The sequence below is a fragment of the Leptodactylus fuscus genome, chromosome 5 (genome assembly GCF_031893055.1).
Source record: "Leptodactylus fuscus isolate aLepFus1 chromosome 5, aLepFus1.hap2, whole genome shotgun sequence".
Lineage (NCBI taxonomy): Eukaryota > Metazoa > Chordata > Amphibia > Anura > Leptodactylidae > Leptodactylus > Leptodactylus fuscus.
In genome coordinates this window covers 179830171-179856218 of record NC_134269.1, presented here as the reverse complement: position 1 = coordinate 179856218, position 26048 = coordinate 179830171, and the positions used below count along the sequence as shown (strand labels likewise).

Sequence of the window (26048 nt, the reverse complement as noted above, 5' to 3'; positions counted from 1 at the left end):
TGGAAGAGGAAGTGGTGGATGATGAGGACACTGACCCGACCTGGACAGGGGGGATGTCAAGCGGGGAAAGTAGTGTGGATGTTGAGGCAGGTGCAGCACCAAAAAGGGTAGCTAGAGGCAGAGGCAGAGGTCAGCAGCTTAGGCGAAGCCAGGCCACACCCGGAATCTCCCAAGATGTTCCAGTTCGTACCCAGCCCCGAAAAACTCCCACACCCAGGGCACGTTTCTCGAAGGTGTGGAGTTTTTTCAAGGAATGCGCCGAGGACAGATATAGTGTTGTCTGCACAATTTGCCTCTCGAAATTGATTAGGGGCTCTGAGAAGAGCAACCTGTCCACCACTTCAATGCGCCGTCATTTGGAATCCAAGCACTGGAATCAGTGGCAGGCAGCAACGGCAGGACAAAGGCCGCCTGCCGTTCACGCCACTGCCACTGCCTCTGCCTCTGCCTCTGCCACTGCCACTGCTGACTGTGCTGGCGATGCACTCCAGAGGACGAGCCAGGACACCACTTCATCTGCCTCCGCCACTTTGTTGACTTCTACCTCATCCTCCCCTGGTCCTGTCTTATCTCCTTCTCCTGCACCATCAAAGGCACCATCAGGCGTTTCTTTACAACAACCCACCATCTCTCAGACATTGGAGCGGCGGCAGAAATACACTGCTAACCACCCACACGCGCAAGCCTTGAACGCCAACATCGCTAAACTGCTGGCCCAGGAGATGTTGGCGTTCCGGCTTGTTGAAACTCCCGCCTTCCTGGACCTGATGGCAACTGCGGCACCTCGCTATGCCGTCCCTAGCCGGTGTGCCGTCCCCGCCTTGCACCAGCACGTGTCACTCAACATCAGGCGGGCCCTTAGTTCCGCGCTTTGCACAAAGGTCCACTTGACCACCGACGCGTGGACAAGTGCATGCGGACAGGGACGCTACATTTCACTGACGGCACACTGGGTGAATGTAGTTGAGGCTGGGACTGCTTCCCAAACTGGCCCGGTGTACCTCGTCTCCCCGCCTAACATTCCTGGCAGGGACACGAGAAGAACACCCCCCTCCTCCTCCTCCTCTACCGTCTCCTCCTCCGCCACCGCCTCCTCCTCCGCCACCGCCTCCTCCTCCGCTGTTAGATTGACCCCAGCTACGAGTTGGAAACGTTGCAGCACTGGCGTTGGTAGACGTCAGCAGGCTGTGCTGAAGCTGATCAGCTTGGGGGACAGACAGCACACTGCCTCCGAGGTGAGGGATGCCCTCCTCGATGAGACGGCAATATGGTTTGAGCCGCTGCACCTGGGCCCAGGCATGGTCGTTTGTGATAACGGCCGGAACCTGGTAGCAGCTCTGGAGCTTGCCGGACTCCAACATGTTCCATGCCTGGCCCACGTCTTCAACCTAGTGGTGCAACGTTTCCTAAAGAGCTACCCCAATGTTCCAGAGCTACTGGTGAAAGTGCGGCGCATGTGCGCCCACTTTCGCAAGTCGACAGTAGCCGCTGCTAGCTTAAAATCTCTCCAGCAACGCCTGCATGTGCCACAACACCGGCTTTTGTGCGACGTCCCCACACGCTGGAACTCAACGTTTCAGATGTTGAATAGAGTGGTTGAGCAGCAGAGACCTTTGATGGAATACCAGCTACAAAACCCTAGGGTGCCACAAAGTCAGCTGCCTCAGTTTCACATCCATGAGTGGCCATGGATGAGAGACCTTTGTGACATCCTACGGGTCTTTGAGGAGTCCACAAGGAGGGTGAGCTCTGAGGATGCGATGGTGAGCCTTACAATCCCGCTCTTGTGTGTTCTGAGAGAATCCCTGATTGACATCAGGGATAACTCAGATCACACAGAGGAGTTAGGGATAGCATCCGATCCGTCACAGCTGGAGAGTAGGTCCACACATCTGTCCGCTTCACTGCGTTTAATGGAGGAGGAGGAGGAGGAGGAGGAGGAAGAAGAGTTGTCCGATGATGTGATGGTGATACAGGAGGCTTCCGGGCAACTTCGAATCGTCCCATTGTTGCAGCGCGGATGGGTAGACATGGAGGATGAGGAGGAAATGGAGATTGAACTTTCCGGTGGGGCCAGAGGAGTCATGCCAACTAACACTGTGGCAGACATGGCTGAGTTCATGTTGGGGTGCTTTACAACCGACAAGCGTATTGTCAAAATCATGGAGGACAACCAGTACTGGATCTTTGCTATCCTTGACCCCCGGTATAAAAACAACATCTCGTCTTTTATTCCGGTAGAGGGGAGGGCCAATCGCATCAATGCTTGCCACAGGCAATTGGTGCAGAATATGATGGAGATGTTTCCAGCATGTGACAGTGGCGGCAGGGAGGGCAGTTCCTCCAGTAGGCAACCAAGTTCTCACCGGTCCACACAAACGAGGGGCACACTGTCTAAGGTCTGGGACACCTTGATGGCACCCCCTCGCCAAAGTGCCGCCACGGAGGGTCCTAGTGTCACCAGGCGTGAGAAGTATAGGCGCATGTTGCGGGAATACCTTTCCGACCACAGCCCTGTCCTCTCCGACCCCTCTGCGCCCTACACGTATTGGGTGTCGAAGTTGGACCTGTGGCTTGAACTTGCCCTATATGCCTTGGAGGTGCTGTCCTGTCCTGCCGCCAGCGTCCTATCTGAGAGGGTGTTCAGTGCAGCCGGTGGCATCATCACTGACAAGCGCACCCGTCTGTCAGCTGAGAGTGCCGACCGGCTCACTTTGATAAAAATGAACCACCACTGGATAGAGCCTTCATTTTTGTGCCCACCTGTGTAAAGCACCCCAACATGAAACTCCATGTCTGTACTCAACCTCTCCAATTCCTCCGCATCCTCATACTCATCCACCATAAGCGTTGCACAATTCTGCTAATACTAGGCTCCCTCCAACATGATTTCCCCCAACTCTGCTGGTTAGAGGCTCCCTCCACCCTGATTTCCACCAACTCTGCTGGTTAGAGGCTCCCTCCACCCTGCTTTCCCACAACTCTGCTGGTTAGAGGCTCCTTCCACCATGAATTTGCCCAAACTGGGCTGTTTAGAGGCTCCCTCCACCATGAATTGGTCCAAACTGGGCTGGTTAGAGGCTCCCTCCACCATTAATTGGTCCAAACTGGGGTGGTTAGAGGCTCCCTCCACCATTAATTGGTCCAAACTGGGCTGGTTAGAGGCTCCCTCCACCATGAATTGGTCCAAACTGGGCTGTTTAGAGGCTCCCTCCACCATGAATTGGTCCAAACTGGGGTGGTTAGAGGCTCCCTCCACCATTAATTGGTCCAAACTGGGCTGGTTAGAGGCTCCCTCCACCATGAATTGGTCCAAACTGGGCTGGTTAGAGGCTCCCTCCACCATGAATTGGTCCAAACTGGGGTGGTTAGAGGCTCCCTCCACCATTAATTGGTCCAAACTGGGCTGGTTAGAGGCTCCCTCCACCATTAATTGGTCCAAACTGGGCTGGTTAGAGGCTCCCTCCACCATGAATTTGCCCAAACTGGGCTGTTTAGAGGCTCCCTCCACCATTAATTGGTCCAAACTGGGCTGGTTAGAGGCTCCCTCCACAATTAATTGGTCCAAACTGGGCTAATTAGAGGCTCCCTCCACCATGAATTGGTCCAAACTGGGTTTTTTAGAGGCTCCCTCCACCATGAATTTGCCCAAACTGGGCTGTTTAGAGGCTCCCTCCACCATGAATTGGTCCAAACTGGGCTGGTTAGAGGCTCCCTCCACCATGAATTTCCCAAAACTTGGCTGTTTAGAGGCTCCCTCCACCATTAATTGGTCCAAACTGGGCTGGTTAGAGGCTCCCTCCACCATGAATTGGTCCAAACTGGGGTTTTTAGAGGCTCCCTCCACCATGAATTGGTCCAAACTTGGCTGTTTAGAGGCTCCCTCCACCATGAATTGGTCCAAACTGGGCTGGTTAGAGGCTCCCTCCACCATGAATTGGTCCAAACTGGGTTTTTTAGAGGCTCCCTCCACCATGAATTTGCCCAAACTGGGCTGTTTAGAGGCTCCCTCCACCATGAATTGGTCCAAACTGGGTTTTTTAGAGGCTCCCTCCACCATGAATTGGTCCAAACTGGGCTGGTTAGAGGCTCCCTCCACCATGAATTGGTCCAAACTGGGGTGGTTAGAGGCTCCCTCCACCATTAATTGGTCCAAACTGGGCTGGTTAGAGGCTCCCTCCACCATTAATTGGTCCAAACTGGGCTGGTTAGAGGCTCCCTCCACCATGAATTTGCCCAAACTGGGCTGTTTAGAGGCTCCCTCCACCATTAATTGGTCCAAACTGGGCTGGTTAGAGGCTCCCTCCACAATTAATTGGTCCAAACTGGGCTAATTAGAGGCTCCCTCCACCATGAATTGGTCCAAACTGGGTTTTTTAGAGGCTCCCTCCACCATGAATTTGCCCAAACTGGGCTGTTTAGAGGCTCCCTCCACCATGAATTGGTCCAAACTGGGCTGGTTAGAGGCTCCCTCCACCATGAATTTCCCAAAACTTGGCTGTTTAGAGGCTCCCTCCACCATTAATTGGTCCAAACTGGGCTGGTTAGAGGCTCCCTCCACCATGAATTGGTCCAAACTGGGCTGGTTAGAGGCTCCCTCCACCATTAATTGGTCCAAACTGGGCTGGTTAGAGGCTCCCTCCACCATGAATTTGCCCAAACTGGGCTGGTTAGAGGCTCCCTCCACCATGAATTGGTCCAAACTGGGTTTTTTAGAGGCTCCCTCCACCATGAATTTGCCCAAACTGGGCTGGTTAGAGGCTCCCTCCACCATGAATTGGTCCAAACTGGGCTGGTTAGAGGCTCCCTCCACCATGAATTTGCCCAAACTGGGCTGTTTAGAGGCTCCCTCCACCATTAATTGGTCCAAACTGGGCTGGTTAGAGGCTCCCTCCACCATGAATTTGCCCAAACTGGGCTGTTTAGAGGCTCCCTCCACCATGAATTGGTCCAAACTGGGTTTTTTAGAGGCTCCCTCCACCATGAATTGGTCCAAACTGGGCTGGTTAGAGGCTCCCTCCACCATGAATTTCCCAAAACTTGGCTGTTTAGAGGCTCCCTCCACCATGAATTGGTCCAAACTGGGCTGGTTAGAGGCTCCCTCCACCATGAATTTCCCAAAACTTGGCTGTTTAGAGGCTCCCTCCACCATGAATTGGTCCAAACTGGGCTGGTTAGAGGCTCCCTCCACCATTAATTGGTCCAAACTGGGCTGGTTAGAGGCTCCCTCCACCATGAATTGGTCCAAACTGGGTTTTTTAGAGGCTCCCTCCACCATGAATTTGCCCAAACTGGGCTGTTTAGAGGCTCCCTCCACCATGAATTGGTTCAAACTGGGCTGGTTAGAGGCTCCCTCCACCATGAATTGGTTCAAACTGGGCTGGTTAGAGGCTCCCTCCACCATTAATTGGTCCAAACTGGGCTGGTTAGAGGCTCCCTCCACCATGAATTTGCCCAAACTGGGCTGGTTAGAGGCTCCCTCCACCATGAATTGGTCCAAACTGGGTTTTTTAGAGGCTCCCTCCACCATGAATTTGCCCAAACTGGGCTGGTTAGAGGCTCCCTCCACCATGAATTGGTCCAAACTGGGGTTTTTAGAGGCTCCCTCCACCATGAATTTGCCCAAACTGGGGTGTTTAGAGGCTCCCTCCACCATGAATTTGCCCAAACTCTGCTGGTTAGAGGCTCAATCCACCCTGATTTTCAAAACAAATGTTGGTGCCAACCTCAACTTACTACAAGGGCCAAATTCACTGCTGGTGACAAGCTCTCCTCACTGCAAGTGCCAAATACACATGTTTCAAGGTGTTTTCCTACTGTCAGAGAGGTGGTATTGAGTGTGTAAAGTGTGTAGTTGTTAGGCTGTGATGTTGGGGTAATAGAGGGTCTTTGGTGTGTTAGATGCCCCCAGACATGCTTCCCCTGCTGTCCCAGTGTCATTCCAGAGGTGTTGGCATCATTTCCTGGGGTGTCATAGTGGACTTGGTGACCCTCCAGACACGGATTTGGGTTTCCCCCTTAACGAGTATCTGTTCCCCATAGACTATAATGGGGTTCGAAACCCGTTCGAACACACGAACATTGAGCGGCTGTTCGAATCGAATTTCGAACCTCGAACATTTTAGTGTTCGCTCATCTCTAGTTACAGGAGCTAGAAATTTTTTGATCAAGGGACTTAATCCAATTGCCATATTTGGAGTTGAGAAGGCATTTTTTTTCCCTCTGATTGGGTAATTGGCAGCAGTTTCATGTGGTTTTTACCTTCCCTTCGATCAAATTGGTAAGTTTATAAGATGGAAATTATGGACTTGTTTCTTTATCCAACCTAATTTTCTATATTATGATAAACATTCCAAATAGTATTGCAGAACAGCATATCTGCCCAGTGTGTTGTTTTTTTGGATCTCATGAGTATTTTATTACAGTTATTACTATTACTAGTTACATAGTTAGTACAGTTGGAAAAAATCCCCTCTCTCTCTCTCTCTCTCTCTCTCTCTCTCTCTCTCTGTCCATCTGTTTTTTTAGCCTGATTTTGGATTGTAGTGACCATAAAGTAAAATGATTATATTATTTATACAACACTTTCAATTACATATTCATAACCCCCATCCCACTGCAAGAAAAAATAAAATGTATTAATGATTAAATGGACCCACAAAGTACCAAAATACAAGTACTTGTATAGCTAAAATGAAGAATTACTTAAAAAGTCCTTCGGAAACACAGAGGGGAATGAAATGTTGCTGTTTTAGCCCTTTAAGAACACTGGGTAGTTGAGCGTAAGGGTCAGTGAACTGCCCGCGCGGGTTTTGACACAGAGAGAGACGCGGCGAGCCGCGTCTCTCTCTTGTCAAAACCCGCCCGCTGCGACCATCGCGGTCGCGGCTTTCACCTCCGCTGTCGGCTCAAATGAATGAGCCAACATGGAGGGTGCTGCAGCCGGGCGGAAGCCGTGCGGCGCAGCCCGCGCGGCTTCCGCCTGAAGAAAGAGCATGTCGCTTCTTTTCTCCGCTAGCAGCAGCCCGCCGCTAGCGGAGAAAAGAAGCCCGGCGGTCTCCATAGACCACCATTATAAGGGGAGGTTTTGGACGCGAAATCCGCTGTCAAAAACCTCCCCTTATACTCACGTGTGAACTAGCCCTTAAAGGTAACCTGAGTTTTCATAAAAAGTTCAAATTCCTACAGGGTCTTGCTGAGCAGTCTATTCTATGCTGTATATATACATGGTGTCCTATTAGTTTTTATGATAATCACATTCTGGCTGCAATACATTATGTATTTGCCTGTAGGGCTGTGGGCATGTACAATAAGGAGAAGCCTGACCCTCGATTCATTACTACCTCTTGCTATATGTGAATAATATTCCATCTTTAATTACCCAAGCATCCATTAGTACATAGAAGCATATACAAGAAGATTTGCAGAATGTTCAGACCTTACTGACTTGGTTTTGTCTATGAACTCCTTGACTTGACCCTGGCATGATGTGGTAACCTGGGTCCTCATTCTGCTGAAATCCAAATGGCTTTGTTCATAATGTCAGGGGAACCCAAGATTCTGTCTGCCTTGGCAGTGGGGGTTTTTACGTGTCTTGCTATATGATCTGCCAATTCCTATATTTAAAAACTAATTAAATAGCAATTAAATTAGTGGAAATTGCTTAAAAATGAAATTCCATTAAAGATCTTCAATAATGCACATACAGGTAAAGACCAGATTAGACCAGCCTTTTAGCATCATCTGCCACACATACAAAAAAAAAATTGAATCTCCCAGTAGAACGATTTTTTCCAGAACTTGGTCAATGACTAGCCTATGACTATCATAACGTCTAGGCATTACATCACAATTATGTTGCAAATTTGGATTTCTGTTTACAGGGATAATCTATTAAATATTTTGAAAAAAAGAAAAACCACACTGAATTTACTGTGAATTACTAGAGAAGCAGAAGTGGAATTTGATCCGAATTTCAGGAAATCTTCGATTCGCCAAGAAACCAGATTTCTTCACACTTCGATGCATCGAATCGCATTTTTTATTAAAATGGCCACTGCACATGTTAAGAGAAGGTGCAGGGAACTCTGGGAATGCGGATTTACCCACAAATGCAAGCATGCAGCTAATCAGCAGTCAACCACCTCAGTGATGTCACAGCCCTATAAAAACCTGCAGCTATTTTAGGTACCGTCATTTACACACTGCTCCTACTGCAGGGATAGACATCAGCAGGAGCTAGGGACAGTGTTAGAAAATGGATAGGTCAGGGAAAGAGGATTGCTAGTGAAGGGAAAGTATAGGGAGGAAATCAAAGAAGAATTTGGGGTGATTGCAGCGTCATGAACACAAAGTAACTTAATAGACATTTCAGCACTCACTGCCGCTATACTGCTGCTCATTACTCATACCTGTGTGTTCTAGGTGGAACACAACAAGCCTCTTACAGCAAAAAAAACCTCACTAATTCACTAATACCTGCACTCAGCTGTTCTCATGCCTTTTTAAAGGTGTTTAATTGTGGGGAAAGAAATTAGGGGCTTATTAGCCATTATGTTCAGAGTATACATTTAGAAGCCATTTCTCAATACAATCTTAGAAAAAATCAATAATTCTTAGCCACTAATCTCCACAGTTACCAGTTATTCTCATGCTTATTTTAAAGGTGTTTATTAGTGGGGAAATACATAAGGGGCAAATTAACCATTTTGCTCCCAGTATAAAATTAAAGGCCTTATCTCAGTATGTCAGACAGAATGGCGGCAGGCCATGCACAGGGGAGAGCCACAGGCCTAAATATTTCTGATCCAGGCACAGTTCGCAGCAGAGTAAGGGGGTGTGACAGCAGTAGTCACTTACAGAGGCCTGATCTCCCAGTGTCAAGTTGTGGTCATGTCTTGACCAGCGACTGAACAGTTGAACTCAGTCATCCACTTCATCCCAAGTCACATCAGACATCCCCAGCCAAGAGTTGGTGGGTTTATCAGACACAACCCTCAGTTGGCATGGCCCAGGAGCAGGCACTGTGCCCACAGGTGTCCTGACCCTGCCTCTGTCCTTTTATGTTCCCTCAGCTAAAGAATTACTGTATGCTGTGGGCTCAGATCCACTATACTGTGAGGATGAGCTACTACTGGACAGATAGCAGCTAGTGCCCAGCCAAGATCTAGAGAAGACATCTGCCACTTCCTCCTATAGTAGTAATGAAAAGAGTGGGGTGGGAGCTAGTGTTGCAAGCGGTCAGGCTCCTGGCTTAGAGACCGTTGAGAAGGACATTAGGGACCTGCAAACTATATTGGATGATGATGTAGCCAAACGCAATTGGGATAACTACTGGCTCTCCACAATGTTAGTCACTCGTTACCGGGGAAAAATTGGGGCCTTTTTTTATACCGTTGACAGGGAAGACAAATTGAACTACTAAAGAGACATGCTTTGTAGCAAGTTGGACGCTGCCTATCTGCTCCATTGTCCATCCTCTCACATGTCCGACCGGGGGGGAGGGGGCGTTTGGGGGCCCTGAGTGCTCAACTTGCATTGGCATGGCAGCTGTGGGAGGGGATGGGGGTGGCAGAAGCAATATGGGCTCCATCAGCATCAGCCTGAGCATAGAGTCATTGATGAGCAGCAGTGAAGAAGCTAGACAGAGCAGAACTTGAACCAGTAGGTGGTGGCATACTTAGAGTGCACTGTGGTGGTATATCCACTGGACTTCTGGGCAGCCAAACTGGATTTGTAACCACAACTGGCTGAGTTTGCCCTGGAAAAGCTGTCCTGCCCGGCCAGTATTGTGATATCGGATCGGGTGTATAGTGCAGTGGGGGCCATAGTTACCCTAAGGAGAACTCGCCTGTCCACCCAAAATTTGGCATAGATTAGACAGGATTTCCACCCACCAATGCCTGATTTAGCAGAATGATCCATGCTGCCTCACCTCACTCTGCCACTGTGTCCCTGTGTGGCCTCCTAAGGCTGTTGCTACCTCCACATTATATCAACTTGCCACTCTGTGGCCTGCTCATGCTGTTGCAACCTCCACTCTCTGCCACTGGGTCACTGTATGGTCTCATAAGGCTGCTGTAGCCTCCACACCCTACCACTGTGTCCAAATAAGTGAAACGTGCAGCAGTTCTAAGAACGAAGCCTGTCGTATGCGTGTCATACTCACTCACTGTATTGTTTGATAACCACAGCAGACTCCCCATATGTGTTACTGCAAGGCACAGTGTTCTACATTAATATACAGTCTCTCTGCAGCTAGAAAATAGCTGTTTTTTAACGTTATTGCCGCAAATCAATTTGGATAGAATCAAATGTTTTTGGAATACCCAGAAAATCTGCTGAACTGAATTTCCCAAAACTTTGCTCATTTCTAAGATTTAACTATTCAAGTGGAAGAGGAACTTTGTGACAATCATGGAGCTTGGGCCAAGTTTTGTGCCTCTGTTTACGAATATATATATATATATATATATATATATATATATATATATATATATATATATATATATATATATTCAGGACAAGTACAAGTGGTCCCACAATATCATCACATACAAAAGGTACACATTCGGAAAGACACATAGGAAAATCTAAACAATTTGTGACTCATCTGAACGACAATGCTTGGGTTTTACTTTCTCCAAAAATAATTCTGAACAAATAGAATATCTTGACATCTTGTTCCTCTACTAATAATAAAATAACTAGTATGAAGTTCATAAAATTCTGAGGCCGTTATAATCTTGTTATGGGACCATACAAATTGTACAATGAATGCCAGTTCAGAAGAATCCGCAAGAGTTGCATAATTCCTCAGTAAAGCTCCCCACGCAGTGAAACACAGCAAAAAAAAGTTGCAATAAAAATATTTTTTTCTGCAGATTTTTCCTCTGCGTCCTATATATATGGAAAACGTAGAATTTCTGCTGCTTATTTTTTTCTACAATGTGTGGATGGGATTAGTCAGAATTCCTTCCACTTTGCAGGTACTGTAAGGGTATGTTCACACGGCGGAAACCCTTTTGAATGGGCCTAATTGGGAGTGAGTCTCATGCCACGGAATCCGTGGGAAGAAGGGGGATGTCGTTTCTTCTTCAGAAAAAAAAATCGCTAGCGGGAAAAAGAAGCGAAATGAAATGAATGGGAGCCGTTTTTGCAGGCTGTTTGTATCATTTAACCCTTGAAGGATGCAGAGCAGTTTGTACGTTAATGTTCGGAGATTTTTTCATATTTTCCCTCCCTGTATTCCAAAATTTATAATGCCCACTTTCACACCTACACTTCAAAAGAGGAGTGGGGTAAAAGTGCAAAAGGTTACAAAATTTTGCGCAAATGAGCTTCAAAAGTCAAAATCCTTATTTTGTGAGTTTTTTGTGCCACAATTCTGGAGTTATTTTGGTATAAATTCTGCTCTATGGTTATGTTGTAGTGTGAAAGTACACTGTATCCATTTTTTGGTGCACAATTTTTTATGTCTTGCATATGTCAATTCATTTCACTTGTTGGAAAAGCGTGCTTCGATATATGACAGAATTCTTTACGGATTCCTACACTGTATATTGTCTATTTTTAGGCCCCTTCACAGTATGCTGCTACCTATGTGGCCCCCACACAGTGATATGTCAGTCTTAGATTCGACCCTAGTTTTCTAAAAGTTTAAGGCTGGCTCGGACCTAAAACCTTTGGGCTTTGTTACCCACAAAGCATTATTACAGTGTGAGGTCTCCCTCAGAATATAATAAGTGAAGGCCTAGGGGAATAGGAAGGAAAATAACAAACACTTATACTCACCTTGTCTAACCTCTCCTGGGTATCTTCTTGGTGCTCTGAAGCATCCAACATCCTCTTCAGGTCACTGTCTGATGTCAAATGCAGAAGGAATCACCACAGCCTCAGCGGTGACATGGGGCACACTCCACATGACCACTTTGTCTCAATTACATGTGACATCAGATGCAGGTGAGTAGAGGCCGGAAAAGGATGACAGGGACACATTGACATCCAGGAGAGGTGAATATAACTGTTTGTTGTTTTTACTCACCTCCCCTGATACCGCACTAGTATTTTATTGTTCCAATAGGTAGTGGGTGATATTTTACTCAACCTTTCCCACTCCTGTCACACCTGGCCTACACTTCGGCCACTATCTATTGGAATAAAATCCCAGAAGTTTGTGTCCAGAGGTGCCACCTGAGGTTGTCGCTCCAGGTTGCCCCATGGCAGATTCAGCCCCACTTGTAGATACAGACTATTTAGGTGAATACAGTGCAGTTACATTAATGACTTACAGGTGGCATCTCTGACTGTAATCTTTCACATTTCCTGTTTCGTCCATCTCGACCGCCATGTCCACTTCTTCCAGCTGAGACTTGTCTCTGAAAAGTTAGCAACACAGACATCTTTGGCTCCTCACTTTTTCAAACACCTGATCCACATCCTGCTGCTACACCCAATTATAAAATATATTAATATCAACCCCCAAAATGATTAATACACCTAAGTGCAATTCAATAGGGCCCCTGATTTATAATGTCACATTTGTTTTCTAATTAAAGGGGTTTTCCAGGTCATCCCAAAAAACATCAGTGAGGTTGATTCCAACACCCAGTACCCTTGCTGATCAGCTGTTTGAATGGACCATGACATTTGTGTAAGTGCCATGGTCTCTTCTCTGCTTACATGGTATCATTCATATCATAGTGGCCATGCCATGTAGCTACACCCTTGTATGTCACATCTATGTGACAAGACTGTAATTACATCACACGGTCACTATAAACAGACCAATTGCAATGTAAACTGGTACCATGGCCCTTTCAATCATCAGATCTGTGGGGTGCACTGATCCCTTATTGATGATATGCAGGATAGATCATCAATAAAAATGATTTGGAACTCCCCTTCAATAAAGCCCAAATGCCACCTTAATTAAATTAATTGCTCTCTTATTATGTTACAACATCAATACAGCCAAACCCCTAATATTCCTTATATAAATGACACCCCTTTCTACTCATAATGACCTCTTATAAAAATGATGCCCCCTAATGGACCCTTATATAAATGATACCCCTACATTATAGTCACATTACGCTATATTGAACCCCCCCAATGGACAGAGACAGAGCTTCCGCCTCTCTTTTTATGTTGCTCTCTATGCAACATGACCACACATAGGACATCTGCCTCTGGCTGTCTGTGCTGAGAAGTATCTTGTCTGTAGTCTCAGTGTTTTACAAACCACAAGCCTGAAGAGTCTTGCGGTTTTCAAGATAAGAGAGCTGTAGAGGATGCATTTCATCTAGATCAGTCTAGGTGCCCATCCAGTTAAAAGTACAGCATGTATTAATGGTGGCCCCATAGAATCAGGGGGCCCGGGGCCAATGCCCCTCCTGCTCCCCCCTAGCTTGCAGCCTACAATAACATTTCTGCCACTACACTGTCATATGTCATATACAAGATTAAACAATACTTACAATACAATACAATCAGAGATTTCACATGTTGTCACATAAATATACAAACATATATAACAAACATATATACTGGTTTTATACAGTGTTTTAATTAATAACAAGAGTGTCAGACTGAAGGGCCCACAAGTAAAATTCATTCTGGGGCTCACTATACAGATACATGTACATTTAATCTGAGACTCAGCTGCAAATTCTTAAAATGTTGGCATATTTTTTAAAAGTTTTTATTCTAGACCTAAGGCGGCATCAAGATGTTGCAAGATGATTGCTGATTGGGAATGTGAATGAGAAGATGGGACTCAGGGAGGAAGGATACTAGTTTGCCTGACTTTGTAACTAGAAGACATCTCAGATACCCAGCGTGTCTACAGTATATATAAATACACTGGCTTATGAGTATCTGAAGTCAGGATTATCTGTGGCCCCGCCAAGCTCAGGGGCCCACCAGGAAATTCACCTGGTCACTAGTGGGCTAGATTTTTTAATTGCAGTAATGTCTAGCACATTTTACTATGCATTTCTGCTATGTCAGTAACCCTAAGATTTTTAATTTAGTTGCCATTTGCTAACAATATAAATGCATAGTAAAATGTGCTAGGCATTATTTTAATTGAACCTAACATGCGGTTTTAAGAGTGGGTTTGTACAATATTTTTTTTCCCACAAAACAAATTTTTTTAAGATCAAAAACGCATGTGTTAATTAAAAATGCACCCGTGTTTAATATGAAGAAACATGCATTTTTGTGGAAGAAACACACTAAGAGTGTTATTGTACACCTGCATTAATGTGGTTGAATTTTTCAGCCACACGTGTACTTAAAGGGATCCTATCATTAAAACACAATTATTTTCTCACTAACACGTAGGAATAGCCTTAAGAAAGTCTATTATTCTCCCACCTTTAGATGTCTTCTCCGCGCCTCTGTTCGATAGAAATCCTGGTTTTCGTCAATATGCAAATGAGTTCTCTCGCATCACTGGGGGCGGGATCCAGCGCTCAAACAGAACTTGGGGCGTCCCCAATGCTGCGAGAGAACTCTCCATCTTCTTCAGGAACGTCCTCTTCACGCATCTTCTTCCTGTGCTGGCGGTCAAACTTTTAGGCCTCGGGCTGTGGGCAGAGCCGACTGCACATGCCCACGGCCACAAGAAAAATGGCCATTTTCTTGTAGCCTGTGGGCATGCACAGTCAGCTCTGCCCAAGGCCTACAAGTTTGACTGCCTGCGCAGGAAGAAGATGCGTGAAGAGGACGTTCCTGAAGAAGATGGAGCGTTCTCTCGCAGCATTGGGCACGCCCCAAGTTCTGTTTGAGCTCTGGGTCTCGCCCCCAGTGATGCTAGAGAACTCATTTGCATACTGACGAAAACCAGGATTTCTACCGAACGGAGGCGCGGAGAAGACATCTAAAGGTGGGAGAATAATAGACTTTCTTAAGGCTATTCCTACGTGTTATTGAGAAAAAATTGTGTTTTAATGATAGGATCCCTTTAATTGTTTTTGATCAGTCATTTTCATTGGCATAGAAAAATCAAGAAGTGTTAATAAAAGTAAGAAAAACTGCTGTTAATAACTCCACACAAACACCACAAAATAAAAAAATAATTAAAAAACACTTTCTGTTAAGGTCCATCCTATATCATTATAAAATCAGTACATAATGTATCCATACAGTATGTCTGAGCATGACATTTAACTACCTAAATGGGCTTCATATATTCTGAATATGAACAACATAAACACAGAGGTTGGACAAAATGATTAGAACACCCCAAGTTTCCCATAGTGAAGTTGAAATCTTCTTGAGACATCTGCCATCATCGTTTTTTCTCAGTTACATAATTGTGATAAACCTTATTACTTGTGCTGTTCTAAAAATCAGTTTTCAGAGTTCCAAAGGATTGATTTTTGGGATACTGGAAGGGATTATTCGTTGCTGAGTAGTTTGAGGTCTACTGATTCCATGATCATATCTCAGTATGCAAAGACCAGCAAAACAATTGCAAACAGAAGCAGCTGAGAACAAAAGTCAAAGTTTGACCTTGATTTGGCTATTGATGGATAGCATGTTTTGCATTTCACATCTGATGGTTTTCACTGATACAAGTACCTTTAAAGGGTTTTTCCAGGCAAAAAAAACTTTAAAAAAAAAGTCTGTTAGTGCTATTAATGTGTTATTAAGTGCACCCAGTTTTGAGTGATTTCTGGGTTTCTCTGGGAGCTTCTGGTATCTCTTGCATTTGATTGCATGGGTAGCTTCCTGCTCTCTTATCCTACAACTACCATGATGCATTGCTCTTTATTCAGATCCTCCTCTCACTCCCTCCCCCTTCCTCTTGCAAACCCCTCCCTGTTTCCCTAGCTAGCCAAAGGACTACTAAGTCACCGGAGAATCAGTGATCTGGGGAAATATACATTTTTAGAAGGTAAATAAGTTAGAAGCTAGTTGGGGAGACAGTGTTTACTTTAGCATTAACCCCTTCCCGCCGATGGCATTTTTTGATTTTCGTTTTTCGTTTTTGACTCCCCTCCTTCTAAACCCCATAACTTTTTTATTTCTCCGCTCCCAGAGCCATATGAGGTCTTAATTTTTAAGGACAAATTTTTCTTGATGATGCTACCATTAATTATTCTATATAATGTACTGGGAAGCAGGAAAAAAATTCAGAATGGGGTGGATTTGAAGAAAAAATGCATTTCTGTGACTTTCTTACGGGCTTTGGTTTTACGGCGTTCACTGTGCAGCCAAAATGACATGTCCCCTATATTCTGTGTTTCGGTACGGTTCCAGGGATACCAAATTTATATGGTTTTATTTACATTTTGACCCCTAAAAAAAATTCCAAAACGGTGTTAAAAAATTTTTTTTCTAAAAGTCGCCATATTCCGACGGCCATAACTTTTTTATACATAGGTGTACGGGGATGCATAGGGCGTCTTTTTTTGCGTGGCCGGGTGTACTTTTTAGTTCTACCATTTTCGGGAAATGTTATTGCTTTGATCACTTTTTATTCAAATTTTTATCAGAATCAAAACAGTGAAAAAACGGCAGTTTGGCACTTTTGACTATTTTTCCTGCTACGGCGTTTACCGAACAGGAAAAATATTTTTATAGATTTGTAGAGCGGGCGATTTCGGACGCGGGGATATCTAACATGTATATGTTTCACAGTTTTTAACTACTTTTATATTTGTTCTAGGGAAAGGGGGGTGATTTGAACTTTTAATACTTTTTATATATTTTTTTTTACTTTTTTTTTTTTTTTTTGCATTTATTAGACCCCCTAGGGGTGTTGAACCCCAGGGGGTCTGATCACTAATGCAATGCATTACAATGCTAATGCATTGCAATGCATTGCAAAAAATCATCATCTCTTTTGCAGGCTGCATAGACCAGCCTGCAAAAGATAGAATTTGCAGACCGGCTGGGAGCCTTTAACAAGGCTCCCGGCTGTCATGGAAACATGACGTCGGCCCTGGAGCATGCTCCAGGAGCCGGCGATCCCTGCCAAAATGGCGGCGCCCATGCGCCGCCGGGAAAATGGCGCCTCCGGCGCCTTTGACAGCAGCGCCGGAGGGGTTAATGCCACCGATCGGTTCGGGGACCGATCGGAGGCATTAGAGCCGGTTGTCTACTGCTTAAAGCAGTAGACACCCGGTGGCTATGGCGGCCGAAAGGCTCCCGGGCGGTCGCCATAGTTACAGACCCGACACACGCCGTACTATTACGGCGCATATCGGGAAGGGGTTAATGTATCCCTTTATCCCGGACAACCCCTTTAAACTTACATTCAACACTGTAATGATTTTAATGGCCACAACCTTGTGTTTTTTGGCAGCTGCTCTTCTGTCCCTTATGTCAAGCTTTGACATTCCACCACAGTTGTGTTTTTTGCAGATGTTTTGCTACTCTTTACATACTGAGGTTTGATCACAGAAGCAGTAGATGTTAACCCACCCATCAGTAACATAGGTTGCAACCAGGCAAGCATCAGCAAACAGTTCCTTCTGGAACTCTGTCAGGTCTAACATCTCACACCCCTAAAACAAATAAACAAATCTTTAGAATAGCACAAGTAATAATTTATCAACATCAATGTAAGTTACATGAGTGAAAAGTGGGAATTATTGGTGATATCAGGTGTGCCAGAAAGATTTCAGCTTGGCTATCTAACAATAAGGGGGTCCTAGTTACTTTGTTCGGCCCCATAGATCCATCTGCTCATCGCCAACGAACAGACCAATCTGATCAATATTCTCACACGACACATATTTAAAATCAAAGAGAACTTTTTACAATGCTGTTTATGTACATAAAACCAGAAGGGTATCTATCGTCCTTGACCAAACACAAAAGGAAAGATGGCTATGGCTTATAAGGTATGAAAGAAATCGCATAATAGGTCATCACAAACATGTACGAAATATGGGCAAGGAAATAATAAAGTTACTTGTTGTAATGGGGTGGACATTCTGCACTGATGGGGTTAGAGCCCGTGACATCTAAATTGTAAAGCAGAATAATAAGTATAAAATTCCTCCAGGATTGTCTGGCTCAAGTGTATGGTTAGGCCTGGAGATTGAAGATTCTGGGAATACGATTATGAGCTTGCTGGGCCTTCAGTACTCTGACCATGACCAACATTTGCAGGTTGTTACCCCCAAATTCATAATACTTCAAGCACCAGACCTGGATGGAGCACTTAAAGTCTGATGTATATAGTAGGTATAATGGATGTGGCTTGATGACAGGTGGGTAAGGGTCCCAATCCGTACGTAGTATAATAAAGAGTCCCACCAGAAAATAATTACTTTTGCGTGAGTGCTTTAATATTTTGAAGATTTGAACACGGTTGGTGAAAACGATATATAACATAAACGTTTTCGGCCCAGACGGCCTTCTTCAGACTCCTAATATGGACTGAAGTGAATATAGTCACCAGGTCAGTTAAGCCTTGGAGTAAGCAGGGTAAGCTGCTAATTGACGCCTATGTGATATCTCAGGGAGTATAACATTGGTGGTGCAGTGTCTCCTCTAGCGAGCGTTGTATGATGTGTCCCGAGTCATAGGTGGTGTGACATGCGCAGTCGGCTCTGCCCAGGCCCGATGCCTGGCAGAGTGAATTCAGAGCCAGAAGACGCCGCGGGGACGCTGCACGGAGAAGACTTCTCAGAGGATCCAGCCCGACCCTCACTCGTGAACTTGGTAAGTATAATTTGATCAAATGTTGCCTACCCCTGAAACGAGCATTTCCCCCCCCCCCCCCCTAGGCTATAATAGGGTTCGATATTCGATTCGAGTAGTTGAATATTGAGGGGCTACTCGAAACGAATATCGAACCTCGAACATTTTACTGTTCGCTCATCTCTATTCATTATCATCTTCACCTACTTCTCCTCCTCCACCCCAATGTCAGTCATCATCCATAAAGAAAAGTTTGTCCAGTAAACAGGAATGTGTACCCAGTCATCTGGCTGAGGTTAGTATTTAGATGCAAGGCTGCACAAAAGCAATAGCAGGAGTATGGCTAGCAAGAAGTAAGAGACAGCTATTTAAAACTAGCACAGTTCTGTGAGCCAAGACAGATCCCCAGATGCCCTCACCAGAGCCTGCTGTGAGGACGGTTGGACTTGCACTGAATCTGGGAATCTGAATTGTCACCAAAGGGAAGGATGTACCAATAATACATGCACCGTTGGTTGAAACCATATTAAAACCCACTATAAATTACACAGAAGAGTGCAGACAGGAGTAAAATCAGGAGACAGGCCAATAGTCAAAATCCAAGCGGGTATGTCACAGGCAGAATCAGCAAGCAAATATGGTATACAGAGAGCAAGTCAAAGGTTAATAAGCAAACAGGTACATACACAATATGGAGAGCCAAACTAGGTACTAAGTACAACCAAATTAGTTGGCGCCTGGGTCAAGAGGGAGGGGTCTTATTTAGGTCTCCTCAGCTGCTAATTGGACTAACCAAGAAAACCTTTGAAACTGCAAAAGCTTACAAGGTCGACATGGTTAAATGTGCAGCAACTGGATTAAGAATCCTGACAGCTGGACTGTAACTTTAACTTTCACCTGGCCAAGTTACTGGTGGTGCAGTCATTACGTGCCACTTGGTGGAATCCACTGCATTTCACCAACTAATAGCAGAACACAGTCTTGATGAAAGATGGAGTCTTGATGGAGAATACTTAGTATATTTTAGCTTTTTCAGATGGTAGGCAGTCCAGGCACACTGATATTAGTGTGTGAAAATTTTTTATTCAAATCTTGTAATTGTCATTCATTGATGCTGAATCTGCTGCCATAAAGGGATAATGTTTGGGGGCATTTTCACGAAGTCAATGAAGTCATGCAATTAATTCTTCACTTCACATTTCAACTGGCAGGCACACTGACAGTTTTTTTGTTTTTATTCCATAGTTGTCACTTTGTTGTCATAATAACAACAAAAATAAAAAAAACACACCATTGCTTTTTCCAATACTAATAAGTATCAGTGTTTCATATTTGGACATGAAGTAAGTTTCACTGTTTCTATGAAAGCCTCTATGTGAGTCTCAGAGGAACGACTAGAGAAACTCTCCACACATGAGATGCTGTGTCAGTTGGACAGTCAGAATGGTAACAGGGATTTGAGAACCAGAACTGAGCGATGAATTCACAACTACAGCCTGCCTCAACATTTACAAAAACTTTCTTAATACTCATTACAAACCGGGCTGCATTTGCTAAATACGTGCCATGCTGCGACAGGCTCACCCAGTTGGGATAAAGAGATGTATGAATGCTGGATCAAGTAGTGTTAGTTCTCATCCCACTCAGTCTAACTATATTTCTATTATTAATAACACCCCAAACAGTTGTCAATATACAGTGAACCTCCAGAAGACTACTCCATTGAGAAGAACCTCCTCTTAAAGGTCACATTTTTGGCTGACCAATTTACTTCCTTTTATACTCTATGGAATCCTATGAACAGACCACCCACTTATCCAACCAAAGATCACTTTTGGATTTGCATACAATGTCAGACTAATATGGGCGAGCTCTGTACTGATAGCTGGCGCCCAGAAACCCTGAGGAAAAGAAAACCTAAGGGGCAATATTTGTGGGTGGACCCTTAGGAATTGCATGATGGGGTGCAAGTGACACTGACATGTCCTATCAGTTAATTGAATGAGTCTCTTCTACCTCCCTTTCTTTATTGATGCTTATACCTATGCATTTGGCCGCTTGGGTTTCCATGATTACAAAGGAAACACTATATTGCTATACTCCAATGGAGGAGTTGTATAAGAGCAGACCAAGTATTCTGCATGTTGAATACACATTGCAGATGTTGATTGGTTAGGAAGCGTGTCCCCGTCCGGAGAGGAGAGTCTGAACTGTCAAATAGCCAGTGTCCTGGCCTCCGAGCATTGCCGCATACTGGTCGTACTACAGCACACACCAATGAATTATAAACTAATAAGTAATACTTTATTGTATGTCAGGATTTCGCATATCAATACATGCTAGGCCACTGACATAATAGCTTCTACAAATGGCAGTGATGTAGGTAGAAATTTTCAGCCACATAATCTTCCACCCATTGTTAAATGTGTCACTTCTGATGAATCTCTGACTTATATTATTCGAAGGAGAAATGTGTTAGGTAGATTTGTATGCCATATTAGTCCAACTGGAAGTAATAATATATATAAAATTATATATATATATATATATATATATATATATATATATATGTATATATATTCAATACTGCAGTGACTTCATACAGCTGTGTAGCTATAGCAGGTGCAAAGGTAGCAATCACTACCAGACCTTGGAGCTTTACAATGTCTCTACAATGTATGTATGTATGTATGATGACACCAGTATTTTAGGTAGCACAAGATAAATGGAGGTCCCATTACAGATTTTACATTGGGAGGGAGTGTTAAGGGGGCTCTATCACCTGATTTATTGGTTATGAGCTAAAGATATGCCTGAATAGCCTTTAAAAAGGCTATTCAGGTGCTGCTATTAGTTAGTAAAAACACACACCCCCATTTTTGTTAATTACCTTGGTAATCGATATGTAAATGAGCTTGATTGTGCATGGTGGGCGTGTCATGCACCCCTTAGCGTCATAGCTTCTGCACACCCACTGCTGTCTCCAAGCCGTCCTCCTCCTGCTTATTCACGGTGGTTTCTTCTGAAAGCTATTGAAAGCACGTGCGTGTGCAGTAGAGCTCCCTCCAGCGCACTACTATGCATGCTCCAGCGCCATTTTCCCATAGAGAACATTGCGAGCCGGGGCATGCACTGTAGAACACTGGAGGGAGCGCTACTGCACACATGTGTGCTTTCCATAGCTTTCAATGGAAACCGCCGTGAATAAGCAGGAAGAGGAGGGCTTGCAGTGGGCATGCAGAAGCTATGATGCTAAGGGGTGCACGACATGCCCACCGAGCACGATCAAGCTCATTTACATATCGATTACCAAGGTAATTAACAAAAAAAGGGGGGGGTCCTTTTACAAACTAACACCAGCACCTGAATAGCCTTTTTAGGTGCAATCAAGTTTTATTGTGATTTTTGCAATAAGGGATGAAACAAATGAAAACCAAAAAGGAGGGGGGGAACAAGACTTATAAACTAATAAAGCGACCACGCAGGGCCGAACAAAAAGGCAATGGAAAACGTGGGGAAACCCCATCATAATGAGCATGAACCAGAAAAGGAAGGAAAAAAATATTAATAATAATAATATCGGTAACAAGAAAGACAATGGGGGGGGGGAGGACAAGACGAGGACACCAGACACAGAAGGAAAATGGGACGGAAAAACGGCGCTACAAAATCAGAGAAAAATAAAGGGGGGTTGACCCAGAGAGATGGCAAGACCCGTGGCAGTAAGTCTTCAAAAAAATACTAGTACATCATGCGAAGAGGGCAGTGAAATCTGATGACTCCTGAAACACCACCCACGGCTGCCAGAGGGCGATAAATTTGGAAGTGTCAGGTACATCTCCCACCACCAAGAACTCCATTCTGCGGATGAGGAGGAACTCCTGCAGCCACTCCAGAAGAGAAGGAGGGGTAGAGCTGCGCCAATGGCGGGGGATGACCATCCTGGCAGCCGTGAGGAAGTGATGCAGAAGATCACCCTTAACTCTAGAAATCTTGCCAGGGATAAGGGAAAGGAGGGCCAGCTGCGGGGAAGGAGTAGGAGAGCGGCCAGTAACCTTTTCATACAATGAGAGCACAGCTGACCAGAATGGCTTGATCTCCTCACATTCCCACCATATATGCAGGAGAGAACCCTCCGCGGGACCACAGTCGGTCAGAAACCGAGGGATAAAACCTGTGGAGGAGCGTAGGGCAGCGATACCATAGGGACAGCAATTTAAAGTTCTTTTCCTGGGCACTACAAGGTAAAGGCAGCTTATGCGAGAGGAGAAAACAATGAATAGCCTTTTTAAAGGCTATTCAGGCATATCTTTAGCTCATAACCAATAAATCTGGTGTTAGAGCCCCTTTAAGTTATGCCTCAGAGTTCATGACAGCTACATAGTGACTGGTGCTGTGTTAGTTCCAGTTCTCTATTGTATTTGACAACCTATCCTAATAGATCGTGTACTTATGAGCATCTTACTCCAATGTACTTCATATAAAAGGGTTGTCCAGTGGGAAAATTTTTGCAAAGGGCTCTGCGTGGGTGGAAAATTAAAGTAGCTATACTCTGATGCTTACCAGGTCCCTGTGGATTTCTACTTCCCCGTCATTTCTCAACATATGGGAAATTCCAAAAAAAGCTAGCTCAGCTATTCATTGGCTATGGCAATGAACCACCCCAGCCACTGGACCAGGAAGCAGAGACCCCATCAGTGTTTAGATACAGAGTAACGTCATGGTTTCACAAATGTAATTTTTTTTACCTATTTACCCTTTACCAAAAACTACACAATCCCTTAAGAAATATACTGGTCTTAATACATTTCACCAATACTATTTTCAGGACAATAAAGAGCAATACTACAGCAATTCTTCTGAAGACCATTATCATCAAAAAAAATTAAAAATGAGAAACACGTGTATATCTGGAAAAAAAAAACGCCTTGTGTGAATCCAGTCTTTAAAGTATGGTTCTAATAGACACCATGTACATTTTATTGCTTTAGAAAACTACAGGTTCCAACTGTATAAATGCCAATAACATCCAATGTTTTAAAGCTGCTATAGTAAAAGATCAGATTTTAGCAAGTGCTTTCTAGGCAATACGCCAAATTTCATCTGATTCACTGAAAGGAATAAGAAAAAAGCCCTGATGAATGTCCTGTTCTGCATTACCAAAGGGGTACCTTTAGGCAAAGAGTATAATATCCAATCTCAAGCCAGAAAGGTGAGATCAATCCTTGAACAATCAAATTTCCAAACCACATTTTATCCAGAAATCAATACGCTCGCACTTTATAATGTGTATTCCCTATGTTGCAATACGCTTACTGGCAGCTTGAAGAGTATACGGTTTCAAAGAATTCCCGACTTATTATACAATCCATGCACTGTTTTAACAAAGTGTTTCGAATGCCACTTAGAAAATCAGCGCTTAAATTACAGCCACTGATGGGTAATACAGCATCGCTCAGCCCCAGCAATCTGGCAAATGTCATATCTAGTCTTACTCATACATTTTTCCACTTATTTTGCACATTACGGTACACACTTAAATCTCAGATGTCATTAACAAGACAAGTCTAACACGTTCCAACTGAGGCTTTCTCACAGCATGACACCATACAGCTCCAGAGGACAGGAAAGTCTATTTTTGAACGGCAGGTGTACATAACACTTCACTGGCATCTCTAGCTCTCATTTCCTAACATAAAAGAAGAAAAAGTGACCTTGCCTAGACATACAATGAGAAAGATGTAAACATCATGTCATCCTAAAACTAGATCTTAAAGGAAAAAGATGAGTAAAGTCATATGCCACCGCTGCCTCCAGGACACCATAAAATACACAGATGTGACACTTGAAAGTGATCGTGTAAAGGCTTCTACCTGAGCGTGCCAACATCCACCAGTTCAAACAGAGGGTGTGTGCCCTGTTAACATTCACATATACTTCCCTAGTAGAAAGAGAGGGGAAAAAGGACTGCTAATGCCAACAAAATCTTTAAAACATTTGGGCGCATTTTTTTTGATGGCTGGAATGTTGCTGCACTATAAATACGGAGGATTTTTTTTTAACTCTTCTTCCTGAATGTGCTTACATTTGCTTTCAAGTTAACTTTCTTCTGTGGCCACATAATTAAAATCAATTTAGGGAAAAATCTCATCTCCTTTGGAAAGTCAAAAAAAAAAAAAAAAAGACGGAAAAGGGAGTAGTCTTTCCCTGGCAAGAAAAATGTGGATTTTAAGCAAGTTCCTTAGGAAGCAATTTTTTTTTTCTTTTCAGCACAAAATGAACTGTTCCCAAATCAATAGGCGGCTATGGTTCACAGCACACAAGTAACCTCACAAAACACAGATAAAAAGACAGGAGAGCTGACAATAGGCATCAAGACTGCAGCCATCACTTGTACGTGAATCACATACCTGTACCCCAAAGCACAAGAGCAGGACGTGAAGACATCTGCAGGAGACAAAGCAATAAGGACACAGTCAAACTCTGCCATACTGAGTTGAGCTGTTACATACCGACAGAAGAATTTGACAGTTCTTACAGGCAAGTGCCGAGAGAGATAATGGAGTACATAGCTGGGGAGACCAGTGGCTGCAGTCCAGTTAATGAAGCGCTTCTCTTCTGCACAGGACCGCTTAGTGATCTAGTAGATTCCCAGGGATCCCGGCTTGCGTTACGATGAGGTGATAAGTTCACTTGCTCGCCGTGCTGGAGACTGACTCACAGGCATTAGCTCGTCTCCTGGCTGCTCTATCCCCCTCCTTTTACATACCCTCACAGACACTCACACCCTCCGCTTGTGGAGAAGTGAAGGTGCTGGGACGGGAGCTGTCACTAACCTCCAGCTGCAGGGAGGAAAGACTGAACAAAGAATGCAGCAAGTTCATTCAGTGCGTAGGAGCGCAACTCGTTACGATGACGCTTGCTGTGAAATTACGATATCTGTTCATCTTTTTTATATTGGGTATCCTGTTCTCGGGTCTGTCTACAAGACACATGTACCTTCCAGTCATAGATGCCACAGATGCTGCACCTGGTCGCCTTCTGTATGCACGAAGCTTTGCTCTCCTCAAGCTTCTGTTCTCAACATCTTCATGTCCAAGTTGCCACCTTTGGAGTAGACCTACCTTCGAGTTCGGTAAATCGAGGCCTGAGGAGAGTACTGTAGCTGCAGAATCCACAGCTAGCGACTAGTGCCTGTCATGTAAAGAGAAAAATTCCCACACAAAGGCTGCTATTTACCAAGAAGAAAAGCCAGCCTGGTGCTTAATCACTTCGAAATATCTTCAATGCGTTCGAGGCAGTCCGTCATTCCTGGTCCAGACCAGTGAAATAAAAACAAAAGTTCAAATTTCTAACATAAGGGATGAATCATCTGGAGAAAGTGC

General features: G+C 44.5%; 1 protein-coding gene across 1 annotated transcript in view; it reads right to left on the bottom strand.

Moving 5' to 3' along the window:
- FGF18 (fibroblast growth factor 18) overlaps window positions 1–25530 on the bottom strand; it is a 255780-nt gene extending 230250 nt beyond the window's left edge. The window contains exons 1-2 of the mRNA XM_075276376.1: window positions 25202–25530; window positions 25074–25110 (exon numbers count right to left, since the gene is read on the bottom strand). Of these exons, the coding sequence (XP_075132477.1) occupies window positions 25074–25110; window positions 25202–25233 (69 nt within the window). The 5' untranslated portion in view covers window positions 25234–25530. The remainder of the gene's footprint in view (window positions 1–25073; window positions 25111–25201) is intronic.
- Between the last annotated feature and the right edge of the window lie 518 nt (window positions 25531–26048).